Source organism: Amblyomma americanum, chromosome 1 (assembly GCF_052857255.1).
Source record: "Amblyomma americanum isolate KBUSLIRL-KWMA chromosome 1, ASM5285725v1, whole genome shotgun sequence".
Classification (NCBI taxonomy): domain Eukaryota; kingdom Metazoa; phylum Arthropoda; class Arachnida; order Ixodida; family Ixodidae; genus Amblyomma; species Amblyomma americanum.
The window spans coordinates 520,874,678-520,901,230 of NC_135497.1; the positions used below are offsets into that span (position 1 = coordinate 520,874,678).

General features: G+C 49.0%; 1 protein-coding gene and 1 long non-coding RNA gene across 3 annotated transcripts in view; one reads left to right on the forward strand and one right to left on the reverse strand.

Moving 5' to 3' along the window:
* The window catches only part of LOC144107147 (uncharacterized), a 30,457-nt gene extending 9,810 nt beyond the window's left edge, over positions 1-20,647 (forward strand). Inside the window, exons 3-4 of one of the 2 annotated variants that reach the window (XR_013309233.1) lie at positions 18,970-19,094; positions 20,536-20,647. Coding sequence is in view for 1 of the 2 variants with exons in the window: in XM_077640147.1 (XP_077496273.1) it covers positions 18,970-19,041 (72 nt within the window). In the remaining variant the exon portion in view is untranslated. Of the gene's footprint in view, positions 1-18,969; positions 19,122-20,535 lie in introns of those variants that run through there. The other variant, XM_077640147.1, reaches the window with a different exon arrangement.
* Positions 18,906-21,458, reverse strand: LOC144107160 (uncharacterized). Its single transcript, XR_013309239.1, has 2 exons — positions 21,396-21,458; positions 18,906-19,144 (listed from the first exon to the last, which is right to left on the reverse strand). It is a non-coding gene; the product is annotated as an uncharacterized LOC144107160 (long non-coding RNA).
* Between the last annotated feature and the right edge of the window lie 5,095 nt (positions 21,459-26,553).

The window sequence follows — 26,553 nt, forward strand, 5'->3', positions numbered from 1 at the left end:
TCGCTGCAACAGGTGGAAGGTGGTGTTGAAGACCGACACGAAGAGTCCAGAAGACGGCAACGAGAACGGGCATCGGCGTCTCGGTGCGTTCGACCGGACTTGTAGGTGACATCAGAACTGTATTCTTGGAGACGAAGAACCAAGCGGCCAAGGCGGCTAGTCAATTTTTGAGGCTAGACAAACAGCATAATGCGTGATGGTCCAAGACAACCGAGAAGTGGCGACCGTAAAGGTTGGGGCGGAATTTATGGACTGCCCAAACGACGCCCAGAAATTCCTGCTCAGTGATAGTGTAGTTACGTGCCGCAGGTGTCAGAGTGCGGCTGGCGAGCGCAATAACTCTTTCGCGAGAAGTAGTGTCGCGCTGCAGAAGAACAGCGCGAAGGTCGTGGCCGCTAGCGTCAGTGCGTAGAATGGTTGGAGCAGCATCGTCAAAGTGGCCAAAGACTGGGTCGAAATGACAGCTTGCTTCAAGGCTTGAAAAGCACTTTCGCATTGTTCAGTCCAAACGAAAGCACTGTGAGCAGTGAGGAGATGATGCAGTAGCGCGGCAATGGTAGCAAAATTTCGTACAAAGCGGTGAAAATAAGAGGACCGACTAAGGAAACTGCGTAGTTCTTTAGTCTGCTGGAGACGGGCAAAATTGAGGACAGCGGCAAGCTAGTCAGAGCCGGGTCAAATGCCGTCCCGGCTGCCGAGGTGGCCCTGAATTGTGATATCCTTCCTTTCGAAATAGCACTTTTTCGTATTGAGTTGAAGGCCAGCAGAAGCGAGGCAAGTGAGCACTCCATCGAGGCGGCGTAAGTGTTCACGAAAACTTGAAGAGAATATAACAATGTCGTCCAGATAGCATAAGCAGGTTTTCCATTTCAGGCCGCTAAGGACTGTATCAATCATGCGTTCAAAAGTTGCAGGAGTGTTAGACAGTCAAAATAGCTTAACATGAAAGTCGTAAAGGCAGTCGGGAGTAGTGAACGCGGTATTTTTTGTTTGGTTCATGCATGAGAATCTGCCAGTAACCGGAACGAAGACCAAGGGTGGAAAAGTATTCAGCTCCCTGAAGAGTGTCCAGAAAGTCATCAATCCGGGGCATAGGGTAAACGTCTTTACGAGTAATTTTGTTGAGTGCACAGTAATCAACACAAAACCGCACTGACCCATCCTTCTTCACCAACACAACCGGGGAAGACCACGGACTGGCGGAAGGACAAATAATCGGCGGAGCTTATCACTCACATTGTCCTCGATGACTTTGCGTTCAGATAAAGAAACGTGGTGCGGGCGGCGGCGAACAACCGAGATACCTTCGATCACGATACGGTGCTCGGTCACAGAAGTCTTGCCCAGGGTAGTAAAAGCCATATCAAAGAGCCTTGGTGCTTGCGAAGCAAGTCAAGTAAATCTTGCCGTTGCGTTGCCAGGAGATGTGGATTGATGGTGGCAGAGGACGGAGAGAGAAATGTCCGCTGAAGGGGGCGACTAGGTGGAGAGCGCAGTAAGCACAACGAGGGAAACCGTGTGCATGTCCAACGTGCAGGAAAAAGAAGTGCCTTTGGGTAATACCAGAGGTTCACGGGAAGAGTTCAAGGCTACGATGACGACTGATCTATTTTCAAACCGAACCAGGCTAGGCGGCAAGGCAAGTCCCCTGATCAGATGTCGATCAGAAGGCGCGATGAGGACATCCCCATGAACGATGGTATCAGAAGGAAGCCTGATAATATCTTGACTCCCAGCCTGCAAAACCGAATCGGCAGCTGCATTGAGGCGATGACAGGGCTTGAGAACTTCAGATGATGGGTCACTGTCGGTCATGTGCACGATGCGGTCACGGCGAGAAATAAAAGCACTCACGGAAGACAAGAAATCCGAGTTAAAAATCATAAGGTATGCGCAAAGAGAAAGCACAGGAAATTGTACGTGGTGACGAACATCGTCAATAGAAACCCGGACAGTGCACATAGCGGATGGGCGAATGATGACGTCGTTAGCTCCACGAAGAGGAGGCACATCGTTCGGCGTTTTCACCTTCTTCAAGCAAGAACACAAGTCTGCGTGAATAACAGAAACTGCACCGCACGTGTCAATCAAAGCCTCTAGCTGTAAACCTTCAACTTACACTAAAACCATATAAGACGCGCGCTCCGGAGGTATCTGGCAGTGTCCGAAGCATGCATATTTCCCTCGAAAAACTGCAATAGCTAGTTTTCACAGCGCAGGTCAGGCGCCAGGGAAGCCGGCCGGAGCGGAGAACAATAGCGGCGGTACGGCGAAGGGGATCGACCTCTGGTGAGCCGATAACTACGAGGCGGAGCAGAGCTGGCTGAAGGAGAAGAACGTCCGAAGAGTCAGTGAAGGCACGGCGTTAATGAGAGGGACCGCTAGTAGTGTAGCTGCTTTCAAAGGTTTCATACCCATGCCGTTCGTCGTGAAGGCACCGACGGCAGAAGCGGGAATACGTCCCCGAACGCCGCAATAATAACAAATCGGGCGCCTGGGGCGCCAGGGCAAGCAGAACGGCGGCGTTGAGGTTGGAGGTGCCAAAGCTATGACATGGTCGCGTGGTGGTGCTGGCGTAGGTGGTGGACCAGAGAGAGGTGGCATGGCAGCGACCTGAGCGTACGTGGGTGTAGGGAGAACAGCAGGGGTGTCTGGTACCAACGAGTAGGCTACTGGCGGCAATTTTTTTGATGATATTGGGAAGACCAGCACCAGCAGAGGACGGAGCATGAGGTGCAGGTGCGGTGAGGCACGGAGAACCGTGTGCGAGGAGTTCCTCACGAATAAGCGCACGAATGAGGGCACGCAGGTCGGAGTCGGCAGGCAAAAGGGAGGCAGCTGGGTCAGGGTGCAAACGGATGGATTGCAGCTGATCGAGGCGTTGGAAGGTCAAGATGATGGCATCGACGGTCGTTTTGTTTTGGACCGCAAGGGCATTGAACGCAAGAGAGCCGATGCCCTTCAGGACGTGGTGAACATGGTCAGCCGCTGTCATGGCGGCACTGAAACGCCGGCAGAGAGCACGTACATCCTCAATATAAGAAGTGTACTACTCGGCAGGGCGCTGGATGCGGTCCGCCAGCTTAATCTGGGCTACTTCAAACCAAACAGCCGGAGAGTCAAAAATCTGTCGCAACTGCTGCTTGAAACTTGTCCAGTCGGGAATATCCGTCTCATGATTTAGCAAACATTGTGCGTGCAACTCCAGTCAAATAGGACACATTCAGGAGCCTAAGGGAGTCGTCCCATCAGTTAAACGAACTCACGCGGTCAAAGCCAGTCGTCGACGTCGACGCCGCGGAGGCCAGCAAACATCTGAGGGTCGCGTTGACGGCTGCTCATGGTCCAAGTTGCAGGGACAGCAGAGGGCAAGCGGGAGGAACCCGGGCTGTCAGCGTTCTCCTCTTCGGACATGACGCTGAGCCTAAACAGGCGGCTCCCGAATGCAGCTCCAGGGAGAAACGAGTGAAGAGGATACTGGCGATCCAAGGCGCACCTCCACCACGTGTAAGGCAAGACTTCACGGGAGACGTTTATTCTCACCCGCTGCAGAGAAGTGCTCCCAGCGAACAGCGCCAAGCGATGACGATGGGAATTTACAGGTGAAATAGAATGAAGTCGCAGCCAGACCTCTCATGTGGGTATGTGCCATGCTTTATGAGGGCGAAGAAGTAGAGGCGACGACGACGAAGGCGCATAAAGTGCTCACAATACGCGTACTTAGGGCAGGTAGTGACAGCTGATCCGGATCATGAGAGGGAAATAGCTATAAGGATAAGAGTGGAGTGGAGCGGATATGGTAGGTTCTCAGATCATGAGTAGTAGGTTACCAATATCCCTCAAGAGAAAAGTGTACAACAGCTGTATCTTACCGCTACTCACCTACGAGGCAGAAACGTAGAGGCTAACGAAAAGAGTTCACCTTAAGTTAAGGACAGCACAGCGATCCATGGAAAGGAAAATTGAGAGTAATGTTGAGAGACCGGAAGCGGGCAGAATGGGTGAGGGAAAATGCGTGTTAACGACATCCTAGTCGAAATCAAGAGGAAGAAATGAGCTTGGGCAGGGCATCTACTGCGAAGGCAAGACAACCGCTGGTCCTTAAGGGTAACGGAGTGGATTTCAAAAGAAGGAAAGCGTAGCAGGGGGCGTCTAAAGGTTAGTTGGGCGGATGAGATAAGGAAGTTTGCAGGCGTAGGGTGGGCGGAGCTGGCAAAGGACTGGGTTAATTAGAGAGACATGGGAGAGACCTTCGCCCTGCAGTGGGTGTAGTTAGGCTGATGGTGATGTTGTCAATGCATACGCATAGTGCCCTAGTGTCGTGTTCCTGCCACAACGTCGGCCACGCCAACTCATGCAGCGCACACCTCTCTGTCACTACCGCCACATAGCTGAAATTGTGAATATTAGGTTAATACTAGTATTCAGTGATGAAGACGGCGATGTACAATGCACAGCGCGAGAGTGTGTTGCACTTTAACACGGCTTGATCAGCTGCAGCGATAGCTTGCTGCGCTCATGCAGTGGCCCAGCGAAGCTGATCTGTTCGTGACAGCTTCCGCCCTCATCGCGTTATCACGTTTCACGCAACACTCGCGGTAATACAGGACGTACTATGTCCGCCGCTATGGACGAATGTAGCGCTGCTGAACACACTCAAGTTCGGCTGTCGCACTAAAATGTTTGGTTATTTTTGGTGGCTTCATTATTGCTTTCCTTAACAGTAAAATCTCGACATCATAGTTCATAGTTCAAACGAATCATTAGTTGCTATCCGCATCACAAAACAGAAAAAAGCCGTGCAGGTAGAACAGAGGACACCGTTAGGGCATACCGAACTTTTCGGCTGTCTTAAGCGTGTCTTCTGTTCACTACAGCAGCAGCAGATGTTCCAGTGAGTCTTCTGTTCAGTACAGCAGCAGCAGATGTTCCAGCGGTTCGCTGAAACATGATCCGGGAAAAAACATCATCCGGCATTTTTCATACGTTGCCGTGTGAAACATAATATAAAAATCCAAACTAGACCACGTAACTCATTAATCTGCTTCAGCAGCAAAGAGTCTACAGGTTTCATATTATGCCTGACATCCGCTTAAGTGCGCGCTCAATAGGGAGAGTTTGCCAGTAATCCCTGCCGAGAGGCTGTATACGTCAATAACACTGCCCGCCCATATCTCGTCACCTTTTGCGGGATCTCCATTGGCTCAGTTATCGAAAGGGGAATGCGCACATTTGCTGGGGTGGGATCGCGGCTGTCATGCTGGATTCACACTGCCTTATTTTTGCGGAGCAGGTTGGTTTGACCACATTATTATTTGTCGTAGACCACTACGGGATAAAGTTGCGCGGTAATAGTAACAGCGAATGCTTGTCTAAATAGACTGAAATGCAAAGGAAAATAAGCATAATTGCAAATACTTTTCATATCGGTATGACCTTATTGTTTTGCCACTGCACACACTAGAGCTTCGAAGATCGTTCCCTTAGTGAGTGACGGTCCCGCAAGGTGACATGCGCCCCGACCCACTCTTGCCTGTCTCAGCATTTTTCCGCTGATTTCCTCTTGATTTTCATGGCGTTTTTCAGTGAGAGGATGAGCGCGCAAACACAGAACAAATTAAGGAAGAATGAACGAGCACTGAGAGTCGATGGCTACGATGGGCGGGTAGAGGGGACAGTCGCTCCGGTCTGGTGACTTCTTGAAAGTTGTGGCATTGCCAGCAATGAAGAAGACACCGAAGCTCAGACACCTCGGTGTGAAAAATACACTGGCGGTTATAAGCAATTTTGTGTTTCTTATGCTTGCGGAAATCTCGAGAGTTGTCCCGTCACGCTGCATGACCTTACGCAGACATCCGAACCGGTTTCTCGGTCTTTTTAGCCGCGCATTATCCACGCCGCGATATCATATGCATGGCTATCCCCTTATACCGGCAATAATATGGTCAGTCACCTGTTGCAGGTCCCCTCATGGCAGCTGAGGTACTGATGAGTTGAACATTCGGGTAAACAGCGACACACCAGTCTTCTGAAATTGTCGCCTCTCGCTCCTTGACGTAGTCAATCAAGCGGCGGCGCCTGACCGCCTGCAGGCTAATTTTATCTTTTGAAATCAGGGCCTGCTGAATACGTCTGTCCGGTTGTTTATCTGCATCGATAAATAAACCTGTTTTGATCAAAATGACTGCATTCACTAAAACCGGAGCTTTTACTAGCTATGAAAACCTGTAGAAATGAAACACAGTGTCGCCTTCAGCGGCCGTCCTCGCAAGCAAAGGGCGATGCGTGACTATGTGTGCATTCCTAAGGCTAGGCAAAACTCAAGCAGTATTCGTGCAATTATTTTTGGCCTTGATACTAGGGACTCACTTCGAGTGTTGTGACGAATTTTATGAATAATATTTTTGAATATAAAAATGGCCATAAATGGCCACAAAATTGGTTTTTACTACGAAGAAAATCTGGAGTTCCCAGTATCACTTCAAAGTAAGATCTCTCGCAAACATCTCTGCATGTGCTGAGAGTCTACACAGACGGGGCCACCCAAACTCGAATTTATAAAACGTGCAGGACAGTCATCTGCGTCGCATCCTCCTTCAGATGAGTTGACTGTTTTTTTTAAAAAAAAACGTCCAACGCTGCTTCAAGCACCGCCTGCATCTCACTTCCCTTGTTTAACGGTCAGGTCGAGTACCGGCGCAAATAAGGACTATCAAAAGAGGAAACGTGCTCGCAAGAGCCATTGAAGAGTTGTGATCTGGGGCCCGGACCACGAGTAGATAACACTAGACTTGCTGGTCGGGTGGTAACGATGAACAACCCTTCTTTGATGATGACCCCGCTGCTTTGCCATCTTTAGTGTCGTGACACCTAATACAGAATTACAAAGCACACGTCTACAAAGACAAGACTCAAGACACACCACAGAACGGAAACCGGTACCAAAACTCACAATGCAACAAATACTCCTTCCCTTGCAGAAGAGTGAACCATACAAAGAAAGAAGACCAACAAACAACAATTAACATTGAACTACCTACATGAAATTAAAACCGAGCCCATAGAAATTACACTGAAAATCATACATGCAATTTAACTCTGAATGCACTCAAAAAGGGCAATAAAATTGAACATGTAACGCTCGCGTGGTCTATCGCGCTGTTATTCTCCGCCAAGCTTTTCAGTGCTTCAATTTTTCAAAACCACGAGCCTCCGTCTCCAGGCAACTGTATTAGTAAGCGTCTAGGTGCTCGGCTGTCTAGGTGCTCACAGGAAAAGTCAGTGCCAGGCACCCCTCCGTCTTCTCCAGTTGTGCAGCGTCGTGCCACCAGCAGACAATTACGTTCATACCGGGCACCCGTTCGCCAGCGCGTCCATCGAAGCTCGCCATCCTCCACGAGGGCGAGGTAGCAGTGGTCACACAGCAACAGGCTGCCTCATCAGAAGTGCCGTTGCTACAGGGAGGCGCCCAGAGTACTTCCTGCGCAGTCAGCAGTTGACGGGAGACATTGCGGACTGGCTTATTCTGGCTGTGTTGTTTAATTTTTTTTTTTTACCTTGCGATGATATTTATGTGCCTCTTGTGTGGGTTTAAGGTTGGATCGTGTTCAAAGAGGTAAATTTGGGTTTTCCCAGGAATAGTGGGTCCTGTGGACACACACAGACACTCAAACACACATGCGTATGCTGAAAGGACCACTTCAGGGAGAAGCCTTCCTTTGGGCCGCACTTTTGGCGCAGGTCTGCTGCTGAAAACGAAGATGGCACATGTCTGTAACGACTGAAACATATCTTTCACTACCATTAACGTTGCAATTCTATTTCAAAGCCACAGTAGTACTGGTTCTTCACCCCATTTCTTACTTTTTCACCAACAGAGAAATAACCACAGCAAGCATTGTAATTGTGCACTGTGCCGTGACGTTGCCTGGTGCCTCCCGTGAACTCTGCGGCTGTGTTGTATTCCTGTCATCAAGAGCGCTTTGTTCTGCCTTGGCACATATCTGAATCATTTGCGACCAAGTGTTTGAGTGCGTTATCGTTTTAAATGCCGGCTGAAGAAACAGATTATTCAGTCATACATGCTCACTGTGAGACAGATGTCAATGTTTACATACAGCACTTCATTGAAAAAGCGTCTTTGCAATGGTCCCTTGAGAATGCTTGGGTTTTCGCTGAACAGCTAGTTTCTATCAGTGCTAAGGAGTACCTGCAACTAAACCCTGCATGTTTTTAATGCTGTTGTTCTCTTCTTTCACTGCGGGCATGTCTGTCACATGCTGACAGGTTCATCTGAAAGGTCGTGTTCACTCTTTTAGAGGCAGTCATGTCAGATTTGTTGGGAGCGATTAATGTTCTGATGTGCCACTTTAAATAGTATTATGTTGCTTTGCTATATTATAGTAAGAGAGATAGATGGCTAGCGTCATAGCTAAGCAAATGAAAATGTGTCAGGCTGGGCTGAAGCTTTTTTAATGACATTAAAACGACTGGCTGTGGGAGCAGACGTTATCTCTAAGCTGTGCACACCTCGTACCAGTCAGGAAAAGTAAAAAATAAATCTAGCAGACAATGTTGTTTTGTTTTTAGCTGCATTTGGGTTGTGCCAGTGCTTGTCACTGACCGTTTACTTATGGAGAGAATGGGATTTTCGCAAGAAAGATGGTATCAGGCTTCTTCTTCCTGTGCCCAAAAGAGTGGACCCTATCGATCCTCCTGCATTCACACCCACCTATTTTCAGATCGGGAATGTTGAGGCATCCCTCTGTTGGTGACAGTGCAATGAATAAACTCTGCAGTCCTTTCCTTCCAACAGGCAGCGTCCCAAGGCACTGAGGCAACCGCTATAGTGTGCCGAGTTCGTATTCTTTGCACTACGGAAAGCTGTAATCAGTTTTGTATTTTTAGCAGTAGAGTGGCCAGAGACGTTTTCTCATTGGTGTGCTTTATTCATGCAACACAAACTCGTCGTCAGGCGCGTGCGATGCGGCCCAGCATGCACGTGCTGTTAAGTACCACTGTGTTGTTTTTGTTTGCTTTTGTTAAACAATGTTTTTGTGCAAAACATGACCTCAAGAGCGAGAGGGGTTACACAGCAGTTGGAAACTTGCAGAAGCATATTTTAAGTTCCTCTAGACGACAGCGTTGGCGCTTTGCTTCATCAGAGTGTCAGCGATTAGTGAGAGAAGTGCACTAACGATAGTATCTTATTGACGAGTCATCAGTGGGGGCTCATCGACTGCACTTGAATAAGCTTTGACCCTGAAGTGCCTGTAGTCCCTGCAGGTCGGAAATAGAGTGAAAGTGCTTGCAAATGAGTACTTAAGATTTAAATGGCTTGCAGTTTTAATTGCAATTTGATTGGCATGGCATGGCATGTAGTGGCTTTCAGACACCCTTAGCGAAATCTAATATGTTTGGAATGTGCTTCGAGATATTTATAATGTATCCTATACATATTTTGTATTCATGAATGCCCTAAAAATATCCAGGAAATATGTTCCTGAAATGTTATGCTTAGTATTCGAAATATGTTCTGAAATTTTGCCAAAATTACGTTACTTAAAGCGTGCTTCAAACACATTTCAAATACGTGAAAAAATATGAATTCGGTTTTAGCATCCTGTCAGTATATTAAAAGTGTACTTTGGTAAATATGAAATTAACTGTATTCGAAGTATACGTCATTTAAGCATGTTTCGAACACTTTTCAAATAAGCGAAAAAATATGAATGCGGTTTTAGCATCTTGTGAATGTGTTAAAAGTGTACTTTCGTAAATATGAAAGTAATGCATTCGAAGATAGGTCACTTAAAGCATGTTTCGAGCGCGTTTCAAATACGTGAAAAAAAAAATTGTATGCGGTTTTAGCTTATTTTCAAAGTATTAAAAGTGTACTTTCGCAAATATGAAATTATTCGTCTCAACTATACTTCAACTTTAACAAACTGGTATTCCTTTTAAACGTATCTGAAGCACATATTTAGCTGCCGTAGAACAATGTAGTGCTCGAAATCGCATTTCGGGAAATGGCCTTTACATGTTGGCAATGTATAGAAAGTGTACTTTCGCGAACACGACAATAAATTGTCCAAAGTAAAATTCAATTCCAAGGAATGAGCTGTCCGCGTGAACAGTTTTGCAGAACACTTCAAGCTGCCGTTGAACAATTAGTGCTCGATATCGCGTTTCAGAAAATGACATGTTCGCAACGCATTTAAAGTGTACTTTCGTAAATACGAAATTAATTCGTGCGTAGTATACTTCAACTCCAACAAATGGGTATTCCGCGTCAGTATATTTGCAGCACACTTCAAGCTCCCGTGGAACAACCTAGTGCTCGAAATCACGTTTCCGGGAACAGTGAAAAATTCCCTTTTCGTCCATTCGGTTATGTTAACTTCTAGCAGAAAGGCAATCAACACTTACTTAAATTAAGTGTGGACAGCTTGATAGCATTGTACCGGGAAGAGCGCCAAGCACTGCTCGGGGCCCGAGCATGCCAGCGAAAAGGACCCCGACTGGCAGGGCCGACCTGCTCTCATAGACGCTCATATATTTTGTGGTTCACAGTTCGTCTCCTGACCGATACCTGACACAATTTACGACTAATAATTAAGTTCTAGATAGACCGTAGATTCGAACGCGACCACTACGTTGCTTGTGCGATAATTGGCGGGCCCACAGTCTTTGCGCAAAAAAGCCTCACCGGGCAAGATAATGTGTCCTCTCTCTGCGGGTATATATAGGCCAAGCCAAGTATTAGGCTTGTCGGAGGAGTTCGAGTTTGCTGACGTCACTTTCCATCTGCATTCCCTGCGTGGCGACATCGTTCAGGTCCCGTCACGTGAGCTTGCATTGGCACAGACTTCTTCATGACAACGCGTTTTATCTGGGATTGTCTGTGTCCTGATGCTTCTAGTTATTCCGGTCATTACTTCTGCTGTTGACAACATTGATAGAATCCGGCCAGCACACCTTTCGTAAGCCGAGCCGAAGAGAATGTTACTTTTAATGTATTAAATGCATATTTTTATAATATTTTTATTGTACTGTTCCGTATTTAGTGTATATTTTAGTATACTTTTAGTGTATTTAATGTATATTTTCAGGATATTTTTATTTTATTAATTGCATATTTTTAATGTATAATTAATATACTAAGCGGACAGAAAATGCACTTTTGATTCATTGGTAAGAAAGTTCAGAATAGCACTCCTAGCGCACTTGGAAGACGTTCGTATGCAATATAAGCATAGGAACAAAAAATGCAAAATAAATACGAAAAGTAAATGTGTTCGAAATGCATTTTCAGCACAGCCTTCCTTCGCTAAGGGAGTCAAGCTGCGTGTTAACTTACAAGGTGAAATCAAGGAAGTAAACCGCACGCGCTCCTCGTTTATGTGCTTTTTCTTCATGCCGAATACCTTACTGTGCCGTATGGAGCCTTGCTAATGTCGAGGGAAAAGCTAAATAACTCAACACCCGCCTCAAAGCAACCACACAGCTAGAAAGTGAAGCTAACATCTCTCTCTACGCAATTTCGCTGTTGAAAATTTGTTTTGGTCTCGTACTCGAACCCCGAGCAACCACCTATCTGGGCAACCGCTCTATCAACTCAACCAACCTGGAAAAATAGCAGGTGGCACGGATTTCCTCATATGCGAAGTTTCTTTGAAAGCCGATAGCTCACCTCTGTGAAGCTGTAAAGCTATATCTCTGTATAGCACTTTGTACAGCTGCTCACCGCACTGTTATTAAGTAATTCAGGTTAATTAGTTAATGGTGGTGACTAGAGTAGGAGCTCGTTGATATGATGCCGGTTCGTGCGCTCAAAATCCTGAGCAACAAAATGTCCCTTACAGTTGTATTGTTTTTCGTTTGATTATTGTTACGTTCTCAGGTTTTCGGATAATAAAATTATCCGGAAAGTGTGTTCATAATTCTGCCAAATTCCGATCATATGATGCGTTTGGTCAAGTTTGACCAATAGACCAATAGACGGTACTCTAATGCACGAGCCGTCCGAGCCTCGGGATGCGAAATATGCAGAAGTGTGGCGGCAGTCAGCCGTTAGGCCAACTTCTTGGCGGTGCAAAAATGCCATCAGGGAAAGAATTCTAAAAGAAAGAAAAATGGCCACAATGTCGATGTGGCTTTTCTGCAACGCAAACCTGCAGAGCAGCGAAACAAAAGATGGCGACGCTGACTGTGAAGTGGTACTCGCTGCTTGCGCCCTCGCTGATCGCCAGGCTGGATTTGTTGCAAAGTTTCGATCGCACTAAAGACAGCAAAAATGCGAACAAAAACCAACAAGCACGAGAAAAGCTGTTCAGGCTTCGTGCCATCCAACAGACGTTAACCAGATTTTTAGAAAGTAGAAATGTGTTAAAACATCTTTCTATTTAATTCTTGGGTCACTTATTTTAAAATCGTTGTGATTTGTATCACGCGTTTTCTCTTATATAGGATCCTGTCAACATTTAAGAAAAAAGGTATCGGTAAGGCTTCACTGTAATTATGTGAGTTTGTGATTAGAACATTGAGGATCAGTCCCTAATCTCGTTAACGTTCAGATAACAGGGAAGATGGATGCCTGCCACTTCGTTGCCTTAGCGAGCACGAATTCCGCCAAGCTGTTCATCACTTATTCCAAGAAGCAAACCGCAGCGGTGGCGAAGTGGTTGAGGATCCGCCTCACGTGCGGGAGGTGCGTGGTTCGATCTCCAGTGCCGCCGGGTACTCACCGGTGATACAATAGGTACAAACTTTCCCCTGGCCTGATGCCCGACTTATCTCGCGTTAAACGCTAGGAAACCAGGTCTTCTATACCCCAACTTGAGTAGTCGAAAAACAACTTTTGTCAAGACACTCCTTGGTCACTGGTGCCATTGCTCCACAAAAATTCATCATCATTTATCCCAAGAAGGTAAACACCGTATATTTATTCTTTCTTGTCCTGACTTAAAGCTACACGTACGTCACATGCTGTGATCTGTTTGTAAAGATCTGCAATTTACGAAGTCACCACTGCTAGCAATGAGCATGGGACTGTTGGATGAGATCTGCTTTCTTATCCACTTCAACGACACAAGTGAAAGACGCATCCTGCTGCATGGCTTGGTGATGTAAAGGACACCACAAATGAAGCAGGTTCGCCAGTATTACAGCGCGCATTCGAAATCATCTGGCCTTCGACCAATTTAATTTAACCTTTCTTGTGTGTATCTCTGATCAAGTCATAGTTGTTTTGCGTTGATAAGGAAGTATATGATATATGTTGCAAAGCGTGTAAAACAGTCATGTATACTTAATGGCAAAAGTACGTTATCGGGAACGGGACTACCGTTTTGATGCAAAAGCCATTGGTAATGCATTCCAGCCATATCTATGTATATAGGGCATAAAATAGCTCTGTTCGAGAAAAATACGCGCATTTCGGAGGCCGCTGGTTTGTATCTCACCACCAGCATGCGGCTAAATTTTCTTTTGCTTTCTAATCAATTATTTTTTATCCATAAAATGGTTACACTCTTTCTATTGATAAAAACCACAAAAAAGGTAGAAACTTTTTCCTGTGCTTTCCTTGACTTAGCTGAGTGTTGGTTTCCTTCCGGGGTTACGTCGGGGTTACGTCCAGGGTTCCGTCTGGGGTTACGTCGAAGAGATCAAGCGCCCATTTCGCCGCGTCGACCCCGAGATGACCAAAGAAACGAAAGTTCAGTTTTTAATGCGTAACGCAAAAGAACAACTCCTTGGCAGCCTCGTCCTCCAGCCGCCAAAAACAGTCGAGGAATTCATGCAAGAAGCCTGCACAATTCAGAAGACCCTCGACGTCCAAGCTCGGCAGAACAATCGCCCTTCCTCAGCCTGTGTAATCCGTTCGGACATGATGGCCACCACCAACGACAACCCGTACGTCCTCCCCGAGATGAGCCACTTGTTCTAGAACGCCGCCTCCCAACCCCCGCCCGCCCAGCCTATGACCGACGCTCAAGCCCCAGGAAATGCGACGCCTGGAGGACTTCCGACAACCGGCCGTTGTGCTTTCATTGCGGTGAGGCCGGGCTTATTCTTCGTTACTGCCCGTACCGACGTATCGGTCTTGGAGGATTTGCCGTTGACGCCCCATGACCACGCTTCGGCCAACGTCCGCAGGAAATCCACGAGTACCTGCGTCGAGAGGAGTTCACGCCGAACCGCCTTTCGCGCTTACCATCAACGACAACCTCGTGCATTTCGTCGCCACGCCGCAGCTACGCAGCCGCAGTACGAGGTAGGTCTCCCAGCCCCCGTAGGGGAAACTAAAGGCGGCAACCTCTGGCGGTGAGGTTGCTAATGAGCGAAACGCCGTAGATCCTCCACCTACCACGCCCAATGAAGACGCTGCACCCGCTCCGCCGCATGAAGAAGCTACACTCGCTGCACCGACGCCGAACAAAATGACAACTCCAACCATGACGCAAACTGGCTTCAAAACGACGACGCCACCCAGAAAAGCTTCGACCACAAGCCCCACCCGCGACTCGCATACGCGACGAAGCCGTGACCCGACGCCGAGGGTGACATGCAACGGAAGAGCCAGCACATCCGACTTAGAAGTGACTATCGACGGCCGGAAAGTTACCGCTCTAGTCGACACAGGAGCCGATTACTCGGTGATGATTGGAACATTCGCTCCGCAGCTGAGAAAAATCACAACAACTTGGGACGGCCCACAAATTCTCACCGCAGTGGTTCACCTCATTACGCCATCAGGACGATGCACAGCGCGAGTGACTGTCAAAGGAAATACCTATCCTGCGATATTTGTTGTTCTACCGCAATGCTCCCGCGAAGTGATCTTGGGCATGGATTTTCTTAATGGGCATCAGGCGATCATCAACCTGCGATCCAAGCTGATCACGCTTTCGACGGACGAGGCCATCTCTTCGACGAAAACTCCAGAAAAGCACGTTTCTCTTAGTGTCCTGGAGGAAGAAGTGAGTGTCCCACCCCGTTCAAGCGTTATCCTGACCGTAGGCACCACGAAAGCCATTAACGCTGGCCATCATCGAGGGGAACATGCAGTTGCTTCTAGACCGAGGAATAAGCATCGCAAGAGGCGTCACACATTTCCGCAATGGCCTGGTGGAAGTACCGCTCACTATCTTTAGCGAAGAATACCGGTACATTAACAGCGGAACGACGATTGCTTTCTTCGACGAAATATCCGACGTACGAGACTCCTTTGCTCTCTCCGACTTATCCGCAGAAGATTCGCCTGGCCAAAAGAACTCGCCCACTTTCGACATCAACCCAGCCCTCCCCAGGAACGGACAAGACAAGATCCGCAATCTGCTTCGAAGCTACAGCGAGTGCTTTTCGTTATCGCCGAAGGTCCGACAAACGTCAATTGCCAAACATCGCATTATAACCGACCGACATGCCCGAACTCTCCGTCAAAGTCCCTACCATGTGCCGCCCCGAGAACGACAAGCCATCCGGGACCAAGTCGAAAAATGCTTCGTGACATCATCCAGCCTTCAAACAGCCCATGGGTGGCACCGGTTGTTCTATTGAGGAAGAAAGACGGCGCTTTTCGATTCTGCGTTTATTACCGACGCTTGAACAACATAACAAAGAAGGACGTCTACCTCCTACCCCGCATCGACGACACACTGGATCGGCTCTGCAACGCCAAGTATTTCTTATCGATGGACCTCAAGAGCGGCTACTGGAAAATTGAGGTCGACGAAAGAGATTGCGAGAAAACAGCATTCAACACTTCAGATGTGTTCTTTGAGTTCAAGGTGATGCCATATGGTCTCGGTTCCGCACCAGCGGCGTTTCAGCGAGTAATGGATACAATGCTGATAGGCCTGAAGTTCAAAATTTATCTGGTATATTTAAATGACGTCATTGTCTTCGCCTCGAATTTTGAGGAGCACCTCAAAGACTTCGAACAGTACAAGAAGCAATACAAACGTCTGGCCTAACCTTGAAAGCAGAGCAGTGCCACTTTGTCTACGAAGATCTGCTGTTTTAGGCCACATCGTTAGCAAGGAATGAGTACGCTCAGACCCGCAGAAAACAGCTGCTATTGAACAATTTCCACCGCCGGCCAATAAGAGAGCAGTACCCTGATTCCTGGGACGGTGCGCATATTACCGAAGATTTGTGAAAAACTTTTCGCGCATTGCCGATCCCCTGACCCAACTGACGAAGCCAGACGTGCCATTTAAATGGGAAGCGCCGCAAGCAGGAGCCTTCTAAGAACTTCAGCGTCGTTTACAGTCCCCACCGATCCTGGCGCATTTTGATGAAACTGCCGATGCTGAAGTTCATACCGACGCTAGCAGCGTATTTTGATGAAACCGCCGATGCTGAAGTTCATACCGACGCAAACAGCGTGGACCTAGACGCCGTCCTCGTTCCAAAAAAAAACGACGGGATCGAGAAAGTCATAGCATACGCTAGCCGATCTTTTTCCAAGGGCGAGGCTAACTAATCGAAAACTTAGAAGGAGTGCCTTGCCGTCACCTGGGATGCGTCGCACTTCCGCCCCTATCTGTACGGACGACCATTAAAGGTGGTCAGCGATCACCAGGCGCAGTGCTGGCTCGCTAATTTGAAGGACCCCTCTTTCTGCCTCGCTCGATGGAGTCTGCGTCTCCAGGAGTTTGACGTCACCGTCGTTTGGCAAGTCCGGAAGCAAGCACTCTGACGGCGATCGCCTATCACGAGCCCCTGTAGATACATCGCCGCCGGACGACGATGAGGACCCCTACCTGAGAACCATCAGCCCCAGCTCTTTTGCTCAGCAGTAACGCTCGTAGCTCGACCTAAAACACCTCATCCAGTACCTGAAAGGCAAGGCTTCTTCACCCCCGCTTCATTCAAGCGAGGACTGTCTTCATTCTGTGTACAGAATGATGTCCTTGAGAACAAAAGGTTTGCAACGAGCAAAACCGCCTACCTCCCTGTTGTACCTGCTTCTCTCCGCGAAGAACTTCTACAGGCTTCACACGACGAGCCGACAGCTGGACATCTCGGCTTTACTCGCACCCGCCGCCGCATTCAAGACAAGTATTACTGGCCCCGTCTGTCGGCCGATATCGCACAATATGTGAAAACCTGCCGAGATTGCCAGCGACGAAAGACCCCTACCACACGACCAGCAGGATTTCTGATCCCAAGTGTACCACCCTCAAGGCCCTTTCAGCAGATCGGCATAGATTTGTTTGGCCCTTTTTTTAAAGTCAACGTCTGGAAATAAGTGGATTATAATAGCGACCGACTACCTGCCCCGCTACGCCAAGGCGAAAGCACTAACGAACGGAGCAGCAGCAGAAGTCGCCATTTTTTTGTGGAGTGCATTTTTCTGCGACACCGTGCTCCTGATGTGCTCATCACGGACAGAGGAACAGCATTCACGGCAGAACTAACGCAAGCCATCCTGCGTTACAGCCAAACCAGCCACCGTAGGACAACTGCATACCATCCGCAGACCAACGGACTGACCGAGCGCCTGAATAAAACCATCTCCGATATGGCGAACACAGGACATGGGACGTCATCCTGCCTTACGTCGTCTTCGCCTACAACACCGCAGTGCAGGATACCACCCAGATGACGCCTTTTAGGCTCGCCATGGCAGGGAGGCCGCGACCACGCAAGACGCAATGCTGCCCAACGTTACGGAAGAGAACTTCGACGTCACCGCCTACCTTCAACGCGCAGAAGAAGCTCGAAGGCTTGCCCAATTACGGATCAAAGTTCAGCAGCGGACCGACGCCAGACGCTACAACCTACGAAGGCGCGACGCGGAATACAAGCTAGGACGCAAAGTCTAGGTTTTGACGCCCATTTGCCGCCGTGAATGTAGTGGAAAGCTTTTGCGCCGGTATTTCGGCACGTGCAAGGTTCTTCGTAGGCTAGGTGAACTGGATTATGAAGACATCCCTGACGCAATGACTGCATCCCAGCGACGCCGCGTACGCCCAGAAGTTTTCCATGTGGTCCGTCTGAAGCCCTATTATGCGCGCTAAAGGACGCTGCTTTTCCACACTCTATTTTCGCAAGGTCCGTTTTAATTGTTGCTAGTCGCATTATTTGTTTTAAATCACCGGGTCGATGCTTCGTTGAGAGGGGAGTAATTCCGCGAATCTTTTCAGTGTTTGTTCATTCTTCAAATCTGCCGCCACCCCGCTCTAACCCTTTTTTTTTTGCGACGGAAGACGCGACTAGATTTTTCTCGATGATCGCAGCCAGGCAGAGCTGATTATATGTTTTTTGCAGAATGTTCTTGTAACTTTGCACGGTTGAACTACGAAGTTCGCTATCAGCTTTGAATTGAGCACGGCCGACAGCGGCGGTGATTCTGTTCGACGACCGCCGAGCACGCTTTCCGCTTCTCCGCCGCTGATTGATTCAGTCCATTGTGGGCGCAAGTCAGCCCAATAAACAGTTTTATTTTATGACTTTTTGTCCGTCTTCATCGCTCCTTCGACTGCCGTCACCACGAAGTGACCATATCTATGTCATAATGAGCCTCTCATTTCGATACCCTCGTCTGCTCCTATGTCTGAGGTTAAGCTGAAAGATATTCTTAATATTATCCTCTGTTTGGCTGTTCTCACCTGGGAAATTTAGTTACTTTAATAAAAACTGTCCAATCTAAAGTAGATATGAAAGCGTGATTAGTTGCCTTTCCTAGATCCTGCAATAAGGCAGAATTACCAGAGCTATGAAATAGCCTGGAGAGCTGCACGCACGCTGTTCCGGCGAACAGGTTTTTCCAGGCGGTCATGCGCACACATGTGCACAATCTATCGACTGGGAGGTGTTTGCCCTCCGTCAATCAGTTGTTTAAGCGTTACATTTTCGATGTATAAATCCTTTAGGCGTTACATCAATGACACCTGTCGCACAGCCACCAAACGCCCATGTTTGCTGTCTAAATGATCAACCTGCTGCTGATTTTCCCAGGGCCGCCTCCAAGCAGCCTCGGCGGTGGACGTCGTCAATTATGATCCGAAGCTGACGACAATCTCCGACTGAGCCACGGCCGACTTGAACATCTTCGAAGGCAATCGGGATCGCAGCGGATCGCAGTACGTGCTCTCTGGAGGACACGTGGTCTCAGACGACAGTCAGATGGGTTCTGTGGAAAGTGCAGAGCGTTATAGGTCGACCTGGAGTAATTAGATACGAAGCATAAAGATATTGCCCCAAGGAAAAAGCAGCGAGCTCAGCACTTCGCTGCCTAACTGCGTTCGCAGCACAAGATGCGGTATCTATCCTTGTACTGCGTACAGAAATATCAGCTGTGTGACCTGTTGCTGATACTGAGGCGTTATATACTCAGGCGTTAAAAAATAGGCGAGAGTTTTGATTAGCTTATAAATATCAACGCTACCTCACACACCGATTCTCATGAGGTCAGCCTACAAGTATAAGCATTTGATACCAAACTGGTAGCAAAAATGAAGCAAGAGTAGCACAGCTATAGAGGCCCACTCGTATTAAACAGTTAAGCAATTGCGTGCAAATATCTCCAGCTGTGCTGAAGATCCTTTAATCTGCTTGCATAAGCCAATAACTGTTTTGCTGCCAGGGGTCATATTAAGAGACGCGCGCGTTCTTTATGCGCACCATAGCGAAAAGGAACAAAGACCATACACCAAAGCCTGGACCAAATAATGACTGCCATTAGATGACCAAAGCCGTTTCTCATAGAGCTACTTCACTGTGTAGTACTGGTGGCCGTGCAGGTTTTTAGGACGCTGAGTGGAGGAAAAAGAAAAACGGAATTTTTCGCAGCTAATGCATGCGTCAGAGACCTGAAAAGCACACGCCGTGCGCGCATGCCTATGGATTTCTGGTGCATGCAGGGTCCCCCCAGAAATGGCACGTCCGTCGTAAGGAAAAGACAACTGGCCGCACTACTCTGGAGTTGCTTGATGATGCATCTGAGCGCTGAAAACGAAGCACTGCCAGATTCACGGGTTAGCCAATAAGCGAATGTCGTTTGCAGTCATCGGGTCTAGGTGCGCAGTCTGCGTTTATGGGAGCGGGCTTTCTGGCGGGAGGAACAAGCGGCACACCGTTTGCTGTCACTCTTTTGCTCGGAGAAATGGCGCAATGCCTCACGGTTGCTTTCCTTTTTTTGCAGTTTGTTGTACGAAGCCCACCCCGGCGGATTCAGACCGTACACCAACACCATCATAAAACGCCCACAACCGTTTACTTCAACCGTGACGTTCATGTGTCATTACGTGACTGGTGTCAGACAAGTGACCCTGCGCCCGTTGTGATCGTTGATGTAGCCACTAGCCAGGATTGCTGCAAAGTCTGTAGACTTTACATTGTGCTGTAGGTTTTAGCCAGTCGCAACTAAAAACAGGCCTCAGCTTAGCAAACGTTTTCGCTTAGTATAGGGTGTTACGGAGCAGAACATAAACACAAGGACATTGATTTTTTTTCCTCACAGCGTTTTCGTCCGACAAACTGCGCTCTGCTTTTATAACCTTTTTTTTTGCTCTTTCATTGCAGGAGAAAGGGAGCCAAGGATCTGGACACCTTAGTGGCCTGCCGCAATTGTACATCAAGGCGTGCAAACACGACCACCAAGCTTTCGACATCACTTCGAACATACTGTCGATCTACAGTGCAAAAAATTGAAAATGGGCCTTTTTTTACAGCCACAAAACTGGATGTTAAGTTTCCAGGGTCTGTTTTCTCCACATATAGTGTGTTCAGAGGGCTTTAGGGATGACAGAATTAAATACGATGTGCCTTATTGCGCTTTAGATTATTACAGCACTCTAGTGTGTAAGAGAATTCTACCTTGACCTTGATCTTACAGCATTTGGTGTAACTATTTTACTAGAAAGTTTCGAAAAAGAGATGGAACTTTTCTCTATATGGAGTATAACCTCAATTCCTTGTAACAGCACAGAAGGGCGAAGAATATTTGAAAATTAATGTTACAGGAATGGCCTTTGCAAGACGATATCAGGGTGCTGTGTCAAGCAAAAGTTGTGTATCTCACTCGATCATAGACTAAACTGATCCGCATCTGCAACCTTTCGGCGTTTTAAAGAAGGAGGCGAGTGGCGAAACGAAACGAGGAAACTGACAGGCCTGCAGACAAAAAATATGACTGTTGTTTAGCTCTGGTTAAACCTAGTTCAATTGCGAAAGTTGATTCCGAATTCGCATGTAGCTGATGCAAACTGAGCCACTCGCTCGATGTAGTCACGTATTTGCACAGGTTCTTCAGTAGAAACATATTTTTCCTTCTCCACTTTTCAAGACGCTCGGCCCGTTGTCCTGTTTCCTAAGCGCGTTGTCGTCTTATCGTTTCATTCAGCCAGCACGAGCATACTCACCTTCTAAAGTCGCTCGCTTACCTGCTTCGGCTTCTCGTCGTTTTCGCAATCGTTCTTCTCGTTGTTCCTCTGTTTTCTTGGCACGTTGCAGCCTCCCTCTTTCTCTCATTCTTCCTATCTTGCTTACCTTTCGCCTTAGAATTCAACTGTTCCGAAGCAGTAGAGCAACTATATTCAGATATAGACTCTTCGTCGGTAACTTCCATGGCGAGACTGATCAACCAACGCGTAGCGCACCGCTGTATATTCCAGTAAAGCCGCCACGGAGCGAACGCAAGGCGAGGAGGTCGTCATACCAACGGAGAGACCACCTGCTAGGCGCGGCGCCGGCTCGGAGGCGACGGCACACGCCACGAGCGGCCTCCTTCTAGCTGCGGCGGGGAGAAAGCTGACGTCACGCGTCGTCGTAGCAACGGAGAGAGCTGACGTCACACCATCTGCCAAGCGCAGCGCCTGCTCTGGGGGGAGCACGGCATAGGAGATGAGCGGTTAGGCCTTGCGTAGTGTTCCTTTCGCAATGAAAGTGACCGCCGGTTGCTACGCATGTGTAAAGGCGCGCACACACTAGCGGGAAAACGCGCAACGCAGAACGTTTTCCGCGCGCCGCTTCCCGCACAAACCCGTTTTTCTCCCGCAGACAGCCTGCAGTGCCGTCCCGCAGAGCGATGGGTCCGGTAGCTATTTTTCCCGTGCCGCTGACGAGAACAGCCAATGGGCGCCGACAGCGAACCGTGACGTAGGGCCCACTTCAGTGACCCCGTCGGCGGAGGCGGAGTCATCGCGCGTCCTGCCGGGCACTCGGCGGTTGCGTTGCCAGAAAGAACATGCGACTTGAGACGGTGCAGAAGCGACGGTGCAGGTGCAGCGAACAAACAAGTGTAAGTACTACGTTTACCGTAGCCAACAACTCATCGTTCGAACCAGCCACCCTCGTGAGAAAAAGGGCAACGGGAGGAGAGCTAGCAGACTATCAAGACGCTCTGGTGTCACGTGACTATCCCCTTCTCTTTCTGCTCGTTCGGGTCCTCCCTCAACGCCTCCTTTCTCTACATTCCAAGACAACCGCAGCGAGAAAACGCGCGCAGTGTGAGCGTCATTCCGAGGAGCTGTCACGCAGTGTCGACGTTGACGCTGTGCCGCTGCGGGAAGTTTCCCCCTAGAGTGAGCGCGCCTTAACGCTAGATCCTGCGATGGCTGTTTGCGCAGCTGATTATGCGCCATTCTCTGCGCTGTAAAGTCGCGTGCACTATGCGCAGAGGTGCGAGCGGCAGAAGCACTAGTTCATGCCGCTGCACACGGAGGACGTCACAAATCCGTGGTGTGTAAGGCCCCCGTATGTTCCAAAGGTAGCGCAAACGATTGCTCAAATAGGAAAGGAGAGTTTCTCTCCGCCCTCTACCCCTCTCCTGAATTCTTCGCCCTTTTCTGCTCTCCCATTGGACGAGGCTTCACACGTGACGAATAACCCGTGCGGCTTTCGCTATCGCTAATTAATCGCGCGAAAAAGGCGCCATTAGTGAGCGTAGAAACACCGCGACACATGTGCACGGGCGAGGAGGAAACGGCAAGGAGAGGATAAGTTTGCGCTAACTTTGAAAAATACAGGGACCTCAGTGGTGTGGCGAGCAGTGCCACAACACTTTGTTCTTGGTTTATCCTTTGTGTAGCGCCGACGACGTCGCTGAACCGGTACATGTGTTTATAACAGTTATCGCTGTAAAATGGGCCTCCTTTGAGCTGCTTTCGGCTCCTGACGCGTGCATGGCGTGGAGGTGTAGCGTAGTTTATCAGAATCTCGAGTGGAAAGCATCACTTTCGCTCCCGTCTCTCCGCGTTATTTTGCCTCCAGTCGTCGCGCGCAGGCGACCGATCGGCTGAAGGTGGACCGGGACGGCTACAAGGGAGACATGCTGAACGGCGGAGACGCCTCCACGCCCTTCAAGAACCAGACGACGCCCATGAGAGCGCCCACAGCCTGCCCGAGTTCCACGCTCGCGGCCTCACTCGCAGTGGCGGTCGTCAACCTCCAGGATTCGACATTCAGCCTCTTGAGTAAGCTGTGAGACTTGTCCTGATGGTCCGCACTGTCCTTCTAAGCTACGATCAAATGCCAGAAACGCCATTCATCGCATCACATTAATTCCTATAGACACAATTTGAGGTGCTACGTATGGGGAGGGGTTGCAATTTACAAAGACATTTTTCAGAGTCAGACGTGCGGGCTTGATGCTCCGACATGACTGGGTAATAAGCAGAGCCAACGAGCCAACGAGAACAGTGAAGACACATGCACGCCCTTTCCTCTCTCCCTTTTATATCCCATCATTCCTTTCAGCACGTGCAGGGTAGCAAACTGGATTCCGCTACCGGTTAACCTCCCCGCCTCTGCTGCTCCTGGGAGTAGCGGATGTGTTATCTTTCTCGTCCGTGTTCCCCCTTGGCGCTGCATACTCAATTTCCATACGTATTCAATCAATAAAGATGTTCTAGAGGTTTTGAGGGAATCAGAGCCAGCCTCACACCAAAACCCGATAAGTGTGTGCACCCGGGGTAGGTAAAGGCAAGCTAACATGATATTCTTAGAGATGGGGCGCTGAACGGCAGTAGGCAGAGAAGAAGCTGAGGTTGATCAGAGCTCTCTGGTTACTGATTGCGTATAAAAGCCATGTATCGTCGTCCTGATCGCACTCCTGCTGGTTTAAGGTCCGGTGGTTAGCAGTCGTTCATATAACTTGTGGTGTTGAGAGGAACTGCTGGCTCTTGCTTGCTGTGCCAACCCCTCAGCCCGAGTGGGACAAATTAAGGTCACGTGAATTATAATGTTGAATGTTCGTGCGTGTGCTCCTGAGCCGCACCATTTTAGGGTGAGGCGCGGGGTAGCCCGGGTTGACTAGGCCACAGGCCCGAACGTAAGCCTGGCTTAGAAACTCTTAACGCCGATACGAATGTTAATAAGCCCCATTTATGAACCACCTTCTGCAACCAAAAGCCTTAATGAGGCCTAGGAAATTTGGACAAGCGCTTCTAATCTGGCGGCTTCGACTCCGTGCTGCACGGCGCTGAACATCAAAGACTACCGCAGTAAATCTAAATGCTTGGTACACCAAATTTATATTCTATCACCGTTAAAACAATTCGGTACGAGCGTAGGAAGCGTTCTATATGTCAGAGTCTGCAGCAGTTTAGAAGAGTAAGTCACCAGTACCAACGTCATTGAGCACCATTTCAGGGGAGGCTTTAGTTTTCGTCACTTACATATGAAAATATTTCCACTCAATTACACGATGTTCGTTATTGGCGGCCGACAGATGGCGCCAGTTTATGTCCATGGAAGCAGGGCTCGAAGTGAGTTTAATATTATAATTAGCACAATTCACTTGTTTATTGACTTCTGATACTGCAGAGATTAATACGCCACAAAGACCATATTTACACCTCGGAAAGCTTCTGAAAAAATTGGCAGTGGCTTATCCGGCTTTGCCAGAATATATGTAGCGAGAGGTACATTACCCTGGCTGGGCTTCTCGTGGTGAATGTATGTTAAGCAATGAGAGACCGCCATCTCAAGAGGCTCCATGAGAGTCTCCATCTGGGCGGCTATGCGCCGTCTATTACGCTCGGCAGTATGGCATCTCCGGTTGGCAAGCCATTCCTCTCTCTGTTTGGGCGTCTCTGCTGCTCTCCTCGCCTTCTTATGCTCGTTATCTCTTTGTTGAGTAGCCAAGTGCCAGGCGAGAACATCAGGATCAGAATAGTTAATCTTCTCTAGTCTATACCGCCGTTTATCAGTAGTTGTACTCTGCTTCTCTGCATCCATGTCAACCCTTGTGATACAGCCGACCATTACATCTCCGCCTTCTATACGCAATGCTGCGCAGTTCAGAGGCGTCAAGCAATGCGGTGACGAAGCGCACGGCGCAGCTTTGGGTCGCTCTGGTTACCATGATATCGGCACATGCAGGCAACTGCTCATCCGCTGTCACGAAGCAAGACTATATAGGAGGTGAAACTCCCGTCAGCGCGAGCGAGCGCAGGCGATAAGATAAGGTCACAATTGTATGCGCCGACTGGGCCGTACGCAGTGGCGGCGCCATGCAGCGCGTCGTAGAAGCCGCAGCGAAAAAAAAATGCAGCGCCCGGGCAGGCTAAAGTCATTGGAACGTTCCAGTGATATTAGGCAGGCGGCTCCGTCGCGCTCTCCGGCGCCGCGCGCTCAAAGCAGACGACAAGCAGACGACAGGGGTGTTTGCTTCAACGGACACTCCGTGACGTTGTAGTTCTGCGCCCTTAAGTCAAACAGCAACAGTTCTTGTCGGTGTCTGTTCGAGGGCCGTAATACTAACAGCGCTGCTACGCGCAGTGCGGCCTCCTTCGTAATTTGCTAGTCTAAGAAGGGACGCAGGTGGTTTGCTCGATATTGCAAAAGCGGTTACAAGTGTTGCAGGGAGAAGGTGAGCAAGGTGGGAAGTTGTTGCCGCGTGTTGCCTTCTCGGCTGACGTGTAGTCACAAACGCTGCGCCGTACGACGCCCGCGTTTTCCTCCAGCAGATGAAACTTAGCGTGGTCACATGCTCGACGAACGGGAAGGCATGTTTGCCTTCGACAAATGCCAGCAGCATTTATACCCATCCAATCAAGGTCATCGCGCGGGTGTCATACACTATCCCTGCGTACAACCAGAAGCTGCAGATCATCTTATAGCCGTGATGAAACAGAACCCGCTTTATATTTTACTGTGCTCAAATGGTTGAAGCGTAGCACCAGTTGCTCTTCGGGCAACCAGAGATAAAGAAGCATGCGAGTGTGCCCTCAGTAGAAGTCAGGCGCGCGCGGCCGAACGAGAGGAAAACGCTCGATTGATTGCCTTGGCAACCCAAACGGCGGTAACTTCTTTCCAGGCCGCCATGCCCCGCCAGCATGATAGTGGCTCCGCGGGCTAGTGACCTTTTCTGGTCGCCGCAGACAGCGGAGTTTCGACTCCTAAATAGTCTTCCTCCGTGTGCGCGGTGGAGCGGGCTCGCAGCCGTGGCGACGGCCAAGTGTACGCCGCACCTGCTGCTCCTCTCCGGTTTCCATGGTAACGGTGCATGCGCAAAACTGGCCTCTCCCGGCCTCCGCGAAATGCTCGACTGGCAGCCCAGTGTAGCTCTCGCTACAAAATTCTGAGGCCGATTACGAT